Source organism: Strix uralensis, chromosome 14 (assembly GCF_047716275.1).
Source record: "Strix uralensis isolate ZFMK-TIS-50842 chromosome 14, bStrUra1, whole genome shotgun sequence".
NCBI classification, from domain to species: Eukaryota; Metazoa; Chordata; class Aves; order Strigiformes; family Strigidae; genus Strix; species Strix uralensis.
In genome coordinates this window covers 14,225,101-14,238,752 of record NC_133985.1, presented here as the reverse complement: position 1 = coordinate 14,238,752, position 13,652 = coordinate 14,225,101, and the positions used below count along the sequence as shown (strand labels likewise).

The window sequence follows — 13,652 nt, the reverse complement described above, 5'->3', positions numbered from 1 at the left end:
GCGGACCCCCAGCGCCGTCCCGGGGCGGGGCGCGGGGGTTGGGGGTGTTGGGGGGGGATGCAGAGGGGAGATGCAGCCGCGGGGGAAGGGTGCGGTGCGGGGCGGGGGGGCGGCGGCGGGGGCGCGCCCAGCTGTTGCGCCGTCCCTTCCGCGGGCGGGTCCGCGCTCAGCGCCCGCATTGGCGGCGGCCGGGCGGAGCGGAGCGGCGCGGCGGCGGCGGGGCGGCGGCAGCAGCAGCGGCGGGGCCGGGCCGGTGGCGGTGGCGGGGCCGGTGGCGCCATGGCCCGCTGAGGGCGCCGCGGAGCGCGGCCCGCCCTGCTCCCTCGCCCCGCGCCGCGCCGCGCAGCGCTCCGCGGGGCGCGCCATGGGTGCGCGGCCGCGCCGCCGCCGGGCCCCCGCCGCCGCCGCCGCCGCCGCCGCCGCCACCACCGCCGCCGCGCCGGGGCCGCTCGGTGCCCTGCTCGCCGCTGCCCTCCTGGCCGCCGCCGGTGAGTCACCGCGGGCACCGGGCGGGGGCGGGGGGGGGAAGTCGGGGACCCGGCACCGGGCGCTGGGCAAGGTCACCCGGGGAGCGGCGGCGGGCGTCCTGCGGGGAACCGGGTGCCCTCCCGGGGACGAGGCGGGGGGGGGGAGCGGGGGCCGTTCCCTGTGCGGAGTGCCCGACCGGCCGTGGGGTACCGGGGGGGTCCGCGGGGTGCCCTCCCGGGAAGGGGGCGTGCCCCCTGCCCCACGACAGGCACTGCCGCCCCCCCGCGCCATGCCCACGCGTGGCCGCACACGCGTGTCCAGCCGGCTCTACCCCGGACACTGCCCGCACCGCGAAGGGGGGGGGGGGGGCGGGGGCGGGGGCGGGGGCTGGCGCTCGCCGCCTCGCCGGCACGGCTCCGCTCTCCCGGGACTCTGCCAGCCCCGGGCACGGGTGTCCACACCGGACCTCCTCCACGCGTGGGGTCCCTGCCCCACGCACGGCGTCTCTGCCTCACGCACAGCATCCCTGCCGTCCCCATCACCTGGCCGGGACGGGGGGGACCGCGGGGACGGGATAGCCTGGAGGGGTGCTGTCACGCCGCGTGGGTGGCCGTGGCGTGGGGGGGTATGCGGGACTGCATCGGTGTTGCTGCAGACGCGGCCGGTCCGGAGCCCGGTTGTCCCCGGCTTTGCCCGCCCCCCCGGGCAGGACCCGGCGGGTGGGGGTGCGGGCTGGCCCCCGACCCCCGGGGCTGAGCGGCACCGGCTGCCGGGCCGGGTCAGCGGGCCGGGGGGTGCGGTGAGTGCCCGGGGCTGGCGGCTGCTGGCAGGTGTCACAGCAGCCTGGAAGTGGCGGCTGCAGACAAAGGACCGGGCTGGGGGCGGGGAGCTGCGCGGGGCTGGACGTGCGCTCTGCGGGGGGTCGGGGGGGGACGACGGGACGGGGGACCCCCTCTGCGCCCGGGTGTCCCGGCCCACCGACCCTCCTGCTGCCACTTGAGACGTCCCCTAGCCTGGCCTCGGTGTGCCGGGCGGGCACCCAAGGGGGGGCTGCAGCCCCCATCCTTCCCGACCGGGCACCCCAGGGACCCCGCGCCCAGCGCTCCCAGCATGGCCCCGTCTGCAGGAGGGGGGCACCGCAGAGCCGGAGTGGTGGGTGGGCACCCCTTGGGTGCAGGGAACCCCATATGGAGGGTGCTGTGAGTACCGGCCCCCAGCTGGGCAGGGAGCACTGCTGTCCCCATGGCACCCGTGGGGCCGTGGTGATGGATGGAGGTGCGGGGCAGCGGCACAGGGGGTGCATCAAACCACCCCACGCGGTGGGAGGTGTGGGGGATCCCGGCAGTGCCAGCGCCAGCTCGGGGCGGCGCGGTGTGGGAGCTCGTCCCCACCGCTCGCTTGGCAGGCAGCTCACAGCCGGCCGCGGCGCGACTGAGCCCAGCCACCTTCGCGGCCGCCGCTTGGCACAGACGTGTCAGCGCTGGGCCTCTGCTCCCACCTGGCACGGCACGGCACAGCACGGAACAGCACGGCATGGCACGGCACAGCAGGGCACCCCTTCCGCACGGACACCGAGGCACAGGTTGGGGACAGGGGAACCCGGGTGTCCAGGCGAAGGGCCCCTGCCTGCAGCCGTGGAGCAGCAGCCCCGGTGCGGGTGCCCGCTCTGCGGTGCCCACGGGAGAAGGGCGAGAGCAGCAGCGAGGGCTGGGGCTCACCCGCGGGCAGCAGCGGGGGCTGCCCCACTCGAGTGCTGTGCTGGCGGGTGGGCAAGGGCAGAGGGGCAGGTCCTTCCCCAGAGCTACCCCTGGCCCAGCGCTGTCGTGGGCCCTTCCCCTTCCCTGCAGCATCTGTGGCAGCCGGTGCCAGGCCCTAGTGCGGCTCCTGCACCCCAGTGAGTGTGACCCACACCGGCTCCTGCCCCAGCTCCTCTGACCAGGGCCACAGGCCCTGCTCTCACCGTGCATGAGCTACATGGTGCTGACGGCTTCACTGGGATGCTGGTGACGCTCAGGCTCTGGCAGGCAGCCCCCTGACCGCTGCACCCCACAACCTGGCACCCCAGGTTGCTGCATCCCATCGGTGCCCCACAGCCAGCGCCTGGCTGGGCAGCGGTGCCTCCGTGGTGCAGGCAGGACGGCGGGCAGGGCTGGCGTGCGCCGGCGGCCGGGAGGCTGCCGTGCCGGCTGTCAGCGCGAGCGTGCGGCAGACGCAGCCCGCCCAGGGCTGTTTGTTCTGGCTCGGTGCCACGCGGGGTTGGCACTACATCAAACCGTGCAGAGCCTGGCAGGTGCTTGCAGGAGGGGACCGGGGTGCTGGCAGTGCCACCAGGGGCTGGGCACCCCCGGAGTTACCTCGGGCACCTCACAGCTGTGGGTATGGGTGAGCACCTGTCCCACCTGGGTGGCCATCAGTGCCCAGGACCACCCTGGGACTGGTGCTGGTGCCCGAGGGCTGATGGCACAGGGACTGTGCACTGTGAATGCCCCACCGTGCCCTATCCTGCACCCAGGGGTGCACCCTCAGTCCCAGCACCCCTCCGGCTGTCGGCACGTCACTGAGTCCATGCGTCAGGCTGGGGTGGGCTGGCTCCAGACTGGGCACGCTGGGACTTCACACAGTCAGGCCTGGTTGCCCAGTACCCCTTGGCCCTGCTGCCTGTCCGCTCTTTGGGTGCTGCTCCCCTGTGGGTGTCAGGCAGATAACAGCTCACCCTGGGCCCCCCCCCACCCCCAGGCCCTGCTGTGCCCGGGGCTCCTGCCCGCAGGGTGGGGGTCTTGGGTCCCAGCCCCCTGCACCAGCCCTTGCTGCCGCAGGGCTGTGGAGTGCCGGGGCTGCTGTCACCACCGTGTGCCACCCATGGGTGGGAGGGGAAGAGGCCGAGGGGCTGGACCCTGCCACCTGGAACCGTTGTCTGGGCAGAGGGTCCTTCCCAGCCCCCCACCCATCTCCCCTCCCCACTCCGTCAGGGACGCAGGGCTGAGGGTGACCTTGACACTCCTCCCGGCGGGGCCAGGACTCGACAGGAGCGTTTGCTCTTCACTGTCAGTTAAAGGAGAGCCAGGAAAGCCACTCGGCTTCCCGGGCTCTGGACCCCAGCGACAGCCCCAGCATGTGGGGCTGGACCAGTCCTGTTCCCCCACCACCATCCCAGTGCCAGGCTGGGCAGGGGGAGCCCCTGTCCCCCACCTAGCCGGGGTCAGGTTGAGACCCTCTCCCCAGGCAGTGGGGTTGCTGCTGACTGGGGCTGGCACGACTTGCCATGGGATCCTGCGGGCAGGCTGGGTCAGGGGGGGCTGTGGGGCTCAGTGGGCACCTGGGGCTGGTGGGGAACAGGGTTCTGTGTGTGCCATGGGGTTGAGAGGGACCCAGCTCCATGGGTGCTTGGGGAAGGGTGCCCAGCACTGGGTGCCAGGGTCAGTAGCAGGCAGGCAGAGGTGGTCCCTGGGGAGGGGCTGCCACCCCCGGCACCATTGTCCCCAGACCCCGGGCACAGGGCAGCGTGGGCCAGGCTTGGGCATGGCTGGGGCCATGCAGCCCCCTTGGCGGGCACTGGGGTGGGACAAGGGTGCAGCTGGCGGGAGTCCTGCCCACCCTGGCACATGCTAATTGCATGTAATGGGGAGAGCGTTATCAGCTCAAATCCGTAATTAGGCAGCTCCATTGTCATGCAAACCCGCCTGACTAATTCATTCATAACAAGCGCTCGCTTAATCAGCGCCCAGACGCTGCCACGCGCTCGCAGGGAGACCGGCACCCTCCGGCCCCCGCCACCCCCACCCAGTCTCTCCCGTGGCTGTGGGGTTGGCACACGTGGGGCACACGCCTGGGGGTCCTGGACAGAGGCCAGATGTGGGGACACACTGAGAAATTGGGGACACGGTCCTGGGGCAGACGGGGGTACCCCCGGGGGGCACTGTGCCCGTTGGAGCACTGGGGACGCGTTGGTCAGCACTCTGTGCCCATTGTCACATCGTCCTCGGTGCTCGCCACATGCCAGACTGGCCGGGAGCCCGGTCGTGCTGCCCACGTTGGCATCCGACCCTGCTGGCTCCCTGCCCGGCCAGGGCTGGCACCGGCACCTGCCTGGCGTCACCGTGGGAGCTGTGTGGGGTGGGAAGGTGGGTGCAGGGGGAGTGTTTGACGATGCCCAGATGCTCCAGGTGAGCGATGGGGCAGCCACGGGCAGCCGGGCAGTGCTGGGTGATGCCACGGCCCCTGGCTGGAGGTTTCCCGGGAGCAGCACCGGCTCATCACGGCGCAGAGCCAGCCTCTCCCAGCAGGATGGTGCCCGGCTCAAAGCCTCAGACAAGCTTTTTGATGGTGGCAAGTCGTGCCAGCTCCCCTCCTGTGCGCCCTGCAGAGAGCAAAGTGCTGGCAGCGGGGACCCCTGTGTGCAGGACAGTGGGCAGGGCTGGCACCCCCAGACTCCCCTGGGCACAGCCGGGCATCCTCTGCCCTCCACCTGACGCCCATCCTTCCCTTGTTTAGGTGGGCGCAATCAGCAGCAATTATTGCTTTAATTACCTGCTGCTGGGGCGCAGGCCGAGCGCCGGCGAAGTGCAAGGAAATCTTTCATGTTAATGGCGTGCCAGGCCTGGCGCGGGCGCGATGGATGGGACGCCAGCTGGGATTGAAACTGCCGGCTGCAAAGCCCGCGGGGATTTGGGGAGGTCCCCGGAGGGGGGCACAGCGGTGGAGGCAGGTGCTGGCGTGGAGGTCCCCACGCTGCCACAGGGACCCCCAGGGCATCAGGCAGGGGTGCGTGCAGGGGATGGGGGCAGAGGGAGGCTGGGGCAGGGCTGTTGAGGGTGTCTCCATGCCCTCCGGGGATGGCTGGTGTGTGGGTCCCAGCTGGGCAGCAGTGTTCGGGGCAGACCCGTGCCATCGCAGTGTTCTCCCAGTGCAGGCAGCTGCCTGCTCCCTCCCGGGGGCAGCTGTGCCAGGCGGGCGCACACCGGCCTGTCGGTGCCGGGGCTGCCGCAGCCGCCGGCAGGCAGCCTCTCCTCGCCAAGAACACGCTGACCTTCCCGGCGTCTCCCGCAGCAGGCACCGAGGCGCTCGGCGTGCTGCTCTCAGCACCGCCGGGGAGCGTGGCACCAGCACCGGGGCAGGAGCGGCCCCTTGAGGACCAGGCTGGGGGGGCACCCGCTGGCGCCTGGTGGGTCCTGGCAGTGTCCCCCCGCCAACACTGTGCAAAGCAGCCTCTTGCAGCCTCTCCCTGCCCAGTAACACCAGTACACATGGTGTTTCTGATGCTGGGGGGCCCAGGCGCTACGGTGAGGGGCTGTGTGGCCACCCAGGGTGGCAGCGGCTGTGGGGCGCAGGGAGCAGGGGGGCTCTGTGCGTGGGGAGGGGGCCAGGAGCGGCTGGGGGTCCCGCAGTGCTGGGCTGAAGGCGGGTACGTGCTCAGAGCCCGCAGCGGGGTGCCCCCATCCCCTCTGTACCCCAAAGTGGGTGTCGCAGCCCTGCCCCCCAACACCCTGCCCCTCCGCCAGGCCTGCCGGCGCGCTCGTTAGCCCACGTGGGCGGGGGATAATTGATAATAAAGCCCTGCCTAACGCACTGGCTTTACCGGCTGTGATTTATCGGCGCTGTAGCAAACCGCGCTCCCAATTACCCCTTTGGCTGCCGAGAGAGCAGCCGGCCGGGGCTGTGCCCCCTGCCACGGCGGGGGCTGTCCCCGGGGCGAGTGGGACCCAGCACCCCACTGTCCCCCCAGTCCCTGTCCCCCATCCCCTCCGAAGTTCCCCGGTTCCCTTTGCCAAGGTGACATAAGCATCTCGCCTGTTTCCATGGCAACGCAGCGGCAGGTGAGCGGCGAGGCCGACGCGGTGCGGGAGCCGGCACAGCGTCGCGTGGGGGGCCGCTGCCCACGGGGCGCCCACGCTACGCCCGTGCCTACGGGCTGGGGGTGCCCACGCTGTGTGGGGTGTCTGTGGCGTGGGGGGGGGCCTCACAGAGCACGGGGGTGTCTGCAGGGGGAGGGTGCCGGTGGTGCATGGGATGCCCGCAGTGCGTTGGGTGCCTGGTGGTGCATGCGGAGGCCACGGGGTACCATCATGCGTGGGGTGCCCGTGGTGCATGGGGCACCCACACCTTCACCCCCTCGCCGGGGCTCCAGGCCAGCTCCAGCCTCCCGGCCATGCCGCGTGGCTCCGGCCATGACCCACCACAGTGCAGAGCCCCACCGGTGCCCAGCGTGGTGCCAAGCAGCAAGGATGGCATCCCGCCCGGGGGGTCTCTGGGGTGCCTGGCAGCCCCCCTGCTCTGCTGCTTGCTGCACGTCCCCAGCTCCATTTGCTGCCCATGGTCCCACCCTGCCCCAGCTGGCTGGGCAGTGGAGGGGCTCTGTGCTCATCCTGCTCCCCCCCAACACATCACTGCTGGCCCTGGGCTTCCCGCACCCCTCCGCTCGGCCGTGATGGACAGACACCCAGCTCGGCCACCGCTGTGATCATTTCACATGTGATTGAAAGGCCAGTCCCCGCAGCAGCGCTCCCCCGTTTGCCCAGCGTGCCCGCCACAGCCGCCCAGACAGGGCGCAGCAGTGGTGCTGTGCAGCGGCAAACCTGGTATTTAATAAAGAAATTGCGTTGCCTTTCTGCCCGTCTCAGCCCCCCGGCCGACGCGGCGCAGAGCCCCATATGCCGGCACGGGCAGTGCGGCGTGAGCACCCAGGGGTGCCCGTGCTGCGGCGAGCCGTGCCGCAGCCGGCACCGGGGTGGCACCATGCTGGGGACCGCAGCGCCTGTCCGCACCGTGACCCCCCGGGCTGGCCCCGGGCTGCGGCTGGGGGGGGTCGTTAAACCAGTGAAATATGAAATGCCTGTATATCCCCGACAGGGGTTTTAATTAAATTAATTGCCAGCGACATTGTAAAAGTGCTGATGGGGTAATAACTGACGCGTTATGGTGGCCGTTTATCTTCCCCGCGTAAATTAGCTGCCGCACCTTGCCCGTCCCGGCGGGCATCGCAGCGGGCTCACTCAGCACCCGCACCCCGGCTCAGAGGGGCCTGATCCAGCTGGGGGGAGCAGCAGGGCCTAGAGCCCCCCGAGGGGGACACAGCCAGGGCCCGAGGGACCCCATTGTCCCCTGCATCCCCATCATGCAGGCAGCTGTGCCAGGCGGGAGCCACCCGGGTGGGCACGGACAGTGGGGGGGCAGTGGGGGTCCCACGGGCTTGCGGGGAGCAGCGGGGGTTGCCAAAGGAAGGCACTTAATTACTGCGCATTCCATCCCATTTAATTGCTTATTAAATCCTAACCAGCCAATTAGCAGCAGCAATTACAGCTTCATTCAGTGACACAATCGCTATTTTATCGTTTGTTAATCAAATGCTTATTTAGGGCCCTGGTTTATTAACTCTTTCTGCAGCAGGCGCTGGCAGGGTGGGGGGAGTGGGGGCACCCACCATGTCCAGTCTGGGGGACATGGACACTGTGGGACTGTGCCACATGCAGTGTCCCCAGCGCTGCTGTCCCATGGAGACCCTGCCCAGGTGCGTGGCACCCACAGCTCCCAAGCAAAGCTGGCAGATGCCCAACTCCCCCGAGGGATGTGTGTGCAGCCCTGAGCCACCTCTGCCTCGCTGGGGACACTGGGGACAGCCAGACCCCCTGTGCCATGCCTGTGCCACCCTGCCGTGTCCCTCAGGGCATGGGGCGCGCACCCCACCACTCACCCTGCATCCCTGTGCCACCCCAGGCCGTGGCGGAGCAGGATGCGGGCCCCAGCCAGCACCTCGCAGCGTGCTGGGGACGGGAGGTGACGGGCGCCCCGGGAGGCGTGAGCAATGGCCCTTGTTGGTCACACTACATTTCCTTTTCATTAGCACTAAGTGCAGACATGAGGGATCGGCGCGGGTTCAGCGGGCGCAGCCACTGTGCGGCTGCTCTCTCTGATGGATGGCGGGGCCGGGGGGAGCTGCTGCATCGTCGGCGACGGGGGGACAGCGGCAGGGCACAGGGCCATGCCAGGATGGGTGGTTTCCCAGCCCAGGCATGCTGGAGGTGGCCAAGCCCCCGTCTCCCCACAGGTGCTCAGCAAAGTGCGACCGTGGCCAACCCCGTGTCCGGTGCGTCGTCGGACCTGCTGCCGCACTTCCAGCTGGAGCCGGAGGACGTCTACATCGTGAAGAACAAGGCGGTGAGCCTGGCCTGCCGCGCCACCCCTGCCACCCAGATCTACTTCAAGTGCAACGGCGAGTGGGTGCACCAGGGTGACCATGTCACACAGCACAGCACCGACCGCGGCACCGGTGAGCGCCGGCAGGAGGGACGGTGCCGGCCCCGGTGATGGGGGGCCACGTGCGCTGCTCTCTGGGAGGGGTTGCACGGGGCTGGGGCTGTGGGGACCATTCCCAGTGTGCCGGTGCTGACGTGCCGCCCTCCCGGTGGCAGGGCTGCCGGTGATGGAGGTGCGCATTGAGGTCACCCGCCAGCAAGTGGAGAAGATCTTTGGGCTGGAGGAGTACTGGTGCCAGTGTGTGGCCTGGAGCTCCTCCGGCACCACCAAGAGCCAGAAAGCCTTCGTCCGCATCGCCTGTGAGTGTCTGCAGGTGCCTGGATGGGGTGCAGGGCGCTGGGACGGGCCCTCTCCTCACCTCCACTCCTCCCCAGATCTGCGCAAGAACTTTGAGCAGGAGCCGACGGCCAGGGAGGTCTCCATCGAGCAGGGCATCGTGCTGCCATGCCGCCCTCCCGAGGGCATCCCCCCTGCTGAGGTGAGCCCCCACAGGGCAGGATGCGGCTAAAGGGGCCCCTTGCCCATGGGGATGCCCTGTGTGCTCCTGGAGGGGGTGGCCCAGCCGGGCACCCGGCGACATCCCCCATGCCCCACAGGTGGAGTGGCTGCGCAATGAGGAACTGGTGGACCCGGCGCTGGACGCCAACGTCTACGTGACGCCGGAGCACAGCCTGGTGCTGCGGCAGGCCCGCCTGGCCGACACCGCCAACTACACCTGCGTGGCCAAAAACATCGTGGCGCGTCGTCGTAGCGCCTCTGCTGCCATCACTGTCTATGGTACGGCCCCGCCGCGCCTGTCCCCGCCGTGCTGCCCCGGTGTCACCCTCCCCGTCCTGTCCCTCCCCGTGTCCCCCCTCCCGGCGGGGCGCTGACGGGTCCCTCTCCACCCAGTGAACGGCGGCTGGTCGACGTGGACGCAGTGGTCGGGCTGCAGCACCAGCTGTGGACGGGGCTGGCAGAAGCGGAGCCGGACGTGCACCAACCCCACGCCCCTCAACGGGGGGGCTTTCTGTGAGGGCCAAAACGTGCAGAAAACCGCCTGCACCACCCTGTGCCCAGGTACCCGCCCTGCCCGGGGCACCGCCGCCGCCCCGCCATGCCGATGCTGCACTCCCTGCTGCACCCATCGCAGTCCCTGTCCCCCCGCCCCGGGTGTCTCGTCCTCCCACCCCACCATGTGTCCGTCTCCGCCGACCCCGGGGCAGGGGAGGGGGATGGCAGCGGGGCGCTGACCGCCAGCTGTGCCCACAGTGGATGGCGCCTGGTCGGAGTGGAGCAAGTGGTCGGTGTGTGGGGCTGAGTGCACCCACTGGCGAAGCCGGGAGTGCTCGGAGCCAGCGCCGCGCAACGGGGGCCGGGATTGTCACGGCCCCGAGCTGGACACCCGCAACTGCACCTCCGAGCTCTGCAGCCACGGTGAGAGCGGCGGGGACGGCGGGGTTGTCCCCTGGGATAGGGGACCGGGGGGTGCTGGTGGGTGCTGATGCTCTGTCCCGCGCAGCTGCCCCCGGCGCGGAGGACGTGGCGCTGTACGTGGGGCTGGTGGCCGTGGCCGTGTGCCTGGTGCTGCTGCTGCTGGTGGGGGTGCTGGTGTACTGCCGCAAGAAGGGGGGCCTGGACGCTGATGTGGCCGACTCCTCCATCCTCACCGCCGGCTTCCAGCCCGTCAGCATCAAGCCCAGCAAGGCCGGTGAGCGAGGGCTGCGGGGATGGGGTTGTGCACCCATGCTGGAACATGGTATCCCTCAGGATCTGGGGGTGACCGTGCCCCTGGGGAGGCTCTGGGAAGGGGCTGTCGGCCCCAGGACATCCCTGGCCCCAGGTGGGGGTTCTGTGCCCCATGGGGTCCGTGGTCTTGAGTGGGGGCTCTGTGCCCTATGGGATCCCTGGCTGTGGGGACACTGTATCTGAAGGGTCCCTGACTGTGGGGTTAGTGCTTTGTGCCACATAGGTCCCCAGCTGTGGGTAGGGGCTCTCTGTCCTGTAGGGTCCCTGGTCCCTATAGGGCCTGTGCCCTGGGTTGGTGCTGTGTGCTCTGGGGACCCCAGGTGTGACTGTGCCCCAAGGGTCTGTGCCATGGGGTGGGAGCTTGATGCCCTTTGGACCCCCAGGGGTGGCTGTGCCCCATAGGGCCCTTACCATGGGGCAGGGGCTGTGTGCCCCATGCCCCCCGGGGCCAGCTGTGCCAATGCATTGCCGGCAGGGACCCTGCCGTCCCCGCCACGTCCCAGCGCCACAGTCCCCTGCTCTGTGCCGCAGACAACCCCGGCCTGCTCACCATCCAGCCTGACCTCAGCACCGCCACCATGACCTACCAGGGCTCGCTCTGCCCGCGCCAGGACGGCCCCGCCAAGCTCCAGCTGCCCAACGGGCACTTGTTGAGCCCGCTGGGCGCTGGGCGGCACACGCTGCACCACAGCTCACCCGCCGCCGAGGGCGCTGACTTCGTGGCCCGGCTCTCCACCCAGAGCTACTTTCGCTCCCTGCCCCGCGGCACCACCAACATGGCCTACGGCACCTTCAACTTCTTGGGGGGGCGGCTCATGATCCCCAACACAGGTACGGTGGGGTGGGCACGGGGTGCTGGAGCATCGCCCAGTGTGGGCGGGTTCCCATGGGACTCACACCCCCGCCTGCACGCCCCCACCCAGGGATCAGCCTGCTCATCCCACCCGATGCCATCCCACGGGGGAAGATCTACGAGGTCTACCTGACCCTGCACAAGCAGGAGGAGGTGAGGTAGGTGCCGTGGCCAGGGCTGCCGGGGCGCAGGGCTGCTTGGGGGGGCCATCCCTGCTCAGCTGCCCCTGTCGTTGCCCCAGGTTGCCCCTGGCCGGCTGCCAGACGCTACTGAGCCCCATCGTCAGCTGTGGCCCCCCCGGGGTTCTCCTCACCCGTCCCGCCATCCTGGCCATGGGTCACTGCGTGGAGGCCAGCGCTGAGAACTGGAGCATCCGACTGAAGAAGCAGTCATGCGAGGGCACGTGGGAGGTGAGCATCCACTGGGGGCGAGGGGGTTGGGGTTGGAGGGGGGGATGCCCATGGCCGGGGTGCATCTCTGCCCGGGTGCCGCAGGACGTGCTGCAGCTGGGTGCCGAGCCGTGCACGGAGCTGTACTACTGCCAGCTGGAAGCGCAGGCTTGCTACATCTTCACGGAGCAGCTGGGGCGCTTCGCCCTGGTCGGGGAGTCCCTCAGCATGGCGGCCTCCAAGCGCCTCAAGCTGGTCCTGTTCGCGCCGGCCGCCTGCCCCTCGCTCGAGTACAACATCCGCGTCTACTGCCTCAGCGACACCCAGGACGTCCTCAAGGTACCGGGGGTCCCCGTACAACACCCCCCATCCCAGCTTGGAGTGATGGCTGCGCAGGCAGGGCTGGGCTCCTGGGGTGCAGCATCCCCTGCCTGACCACTGCCTGTGCTGGCAGGAGGTGATCCAGCTGGAGAAGCAGCTGGGGGGGCAGCTGATCGGAGCCCCCCGGGTGCTGCACTTCAAGGACAGCTACCACAACCTGCGCCTCTCCATCCATGACATGCCCAGCTCCCTCTGGAAGAGCAAGCTCCTTGCCAGCTACCAGGTGAGGAGCTCAGCTGGTGAGTGGGGATGGAGGGGGTGTCTCTGCCACTCTGACCCCACCCCCCCCAATCACCCCGCCGCAGGAGATCCCCTTCTACCACATCTGGAGCGGGCTGCAGCCCTTCCTGCACTGCACCTTCACCCTGGAGCGCCTGAGCCCCAGCACCTGCGAGCTGGCCTGCAAGATCTGGGTCTGGCAGGTGGAGGGTGATGGGCAGAGCTTCACCGTCAACTTCAACATCGCCAAGGTGAGGGCAGGGCTGGGGGGGAGCGCTCCTGGGGATGACCCCACAGGATGGATGGGCTCACATCCCCCCCACACGCCACTGGTGCTCTCCCCTAGGACACAAGGTTTTCAGACTGGTTGGTCCCTGACAGCGAGGTGGGCGCCCCAGCCCTGGTGGGCCCCAGTGCCTTCAAGATCCCCTTCCTCATCCGCCAGAAGATCATCAGCAGCCTGGACCCGCCAGGCACCCGGGGAGCTGACTGGAGGACGCTGGCCCAGAAACTCAACCTTGACAGGTGGCCCGGGATGGGGACAGCGCTGGGGATGGGGATGGGGTGGCAGGGTGGATGGGGACAGGGGGCTTCTGGCCTCATCCTGCACCTATGGCTGGATACTGGAATGCTATGGGACTCTGGGAGCGGGATGGAGCCCATGGTGAGGCCAGCATGGGGCTGGTCCCAGGATGCGGAGCCATCCCTGTGCCCTGACGCGGTCCCTCTGTCCCGCCCGCAGCCATCTCAGCTTCTTCGCCTCGAAGCCCAGCCCCACAGCCATGATCCTCAACCTGTGGGAAGCGCGGCACTTCCCCAACGGCAACCTCTCGCAGCTGGCCGCCGCGGTGGCCGAGGTGGGCAAGCAGGACAGTGCCCTCTTTGCCGTCTCCGAGGCCGAGTGCTGAGCACGGCAGGGCAGGGGGCCCAACCCTTCTCCTGGGGGACCACCGCCATGGGGCAGGGGGCCCCGGCCGGCCCCCGGGCCCCTGCTGCCCCACAGCCCATGGGGAGGGCTGCCTGGCCCCCTTGCAAGAGAGGGATGCCTGTGCCCCACGGCGGCCGGGCCCCCCTCAGCGCGCAGCAGCGGGGCTCAGCCCAGCCCCGGGGGTCCCGCAGCCCCATGGCGGGGGGCCCTGGGTGTGCGTCGTGCGTGCGGTGCCGTCGTGCTGTCTGCGTGTGGGGCCGGGCGGCCCCGGGCCCCGTGCCGTGTTGTGTAAAGACCGTTTTTTTAATTCTGTATTAAGTGCATTCAAGTATTTACACTTGGCCTTATGTACATAGCGGTGCCGCGGGCGGGGGGTCTGCCGAACGTGAATGTAAATAAATTCGATATATATTGCTACGTGGGGCTGTGCCCGGCC

At 69.7% G+C, this 13,652-nt stretch overlaps 1 protein-coding gene across 1 annotated transcript; it reads left to right on the top strand.

Moving 5' to 3' along the window:
- Window positions 1-364: 364 nt before the first annotated feature.
- Window positions 365-13,633, top strand: UNC5A (unc-5 netrin receptor A). The gene is made up of 16 exons (XM_074883541.1): window positions 365-488; window positions 8,510-8,731; window positions 8,874-9,017; window positions 9,093-9,196; window positions 9,315-9,495; window positions 9,610-9,777; window positions 9,970-10,134; window positions 10,220-10,408; window positions 10,978-11,277; window positions 11,370-11,457; window positions 11,541-11,709; window positions 11,794-12,027; window positions 12,143-12,292; window positions 12,375-12,539; window positions 12,635-12,813; window positions 13,031-13,633. The coding sequence occupies exons 1-16, from the start codon at window positions 365-367 to the stop codon at window positions 13,194-13,196; spliced, it is 2,748 nt and encodes a 915-aa protein (XP_074739642.1). The 3' UTR covers window positions 13,197-13,633.
- Window positions 13,634-13,652: the final 19 nt, after the last annotated feature.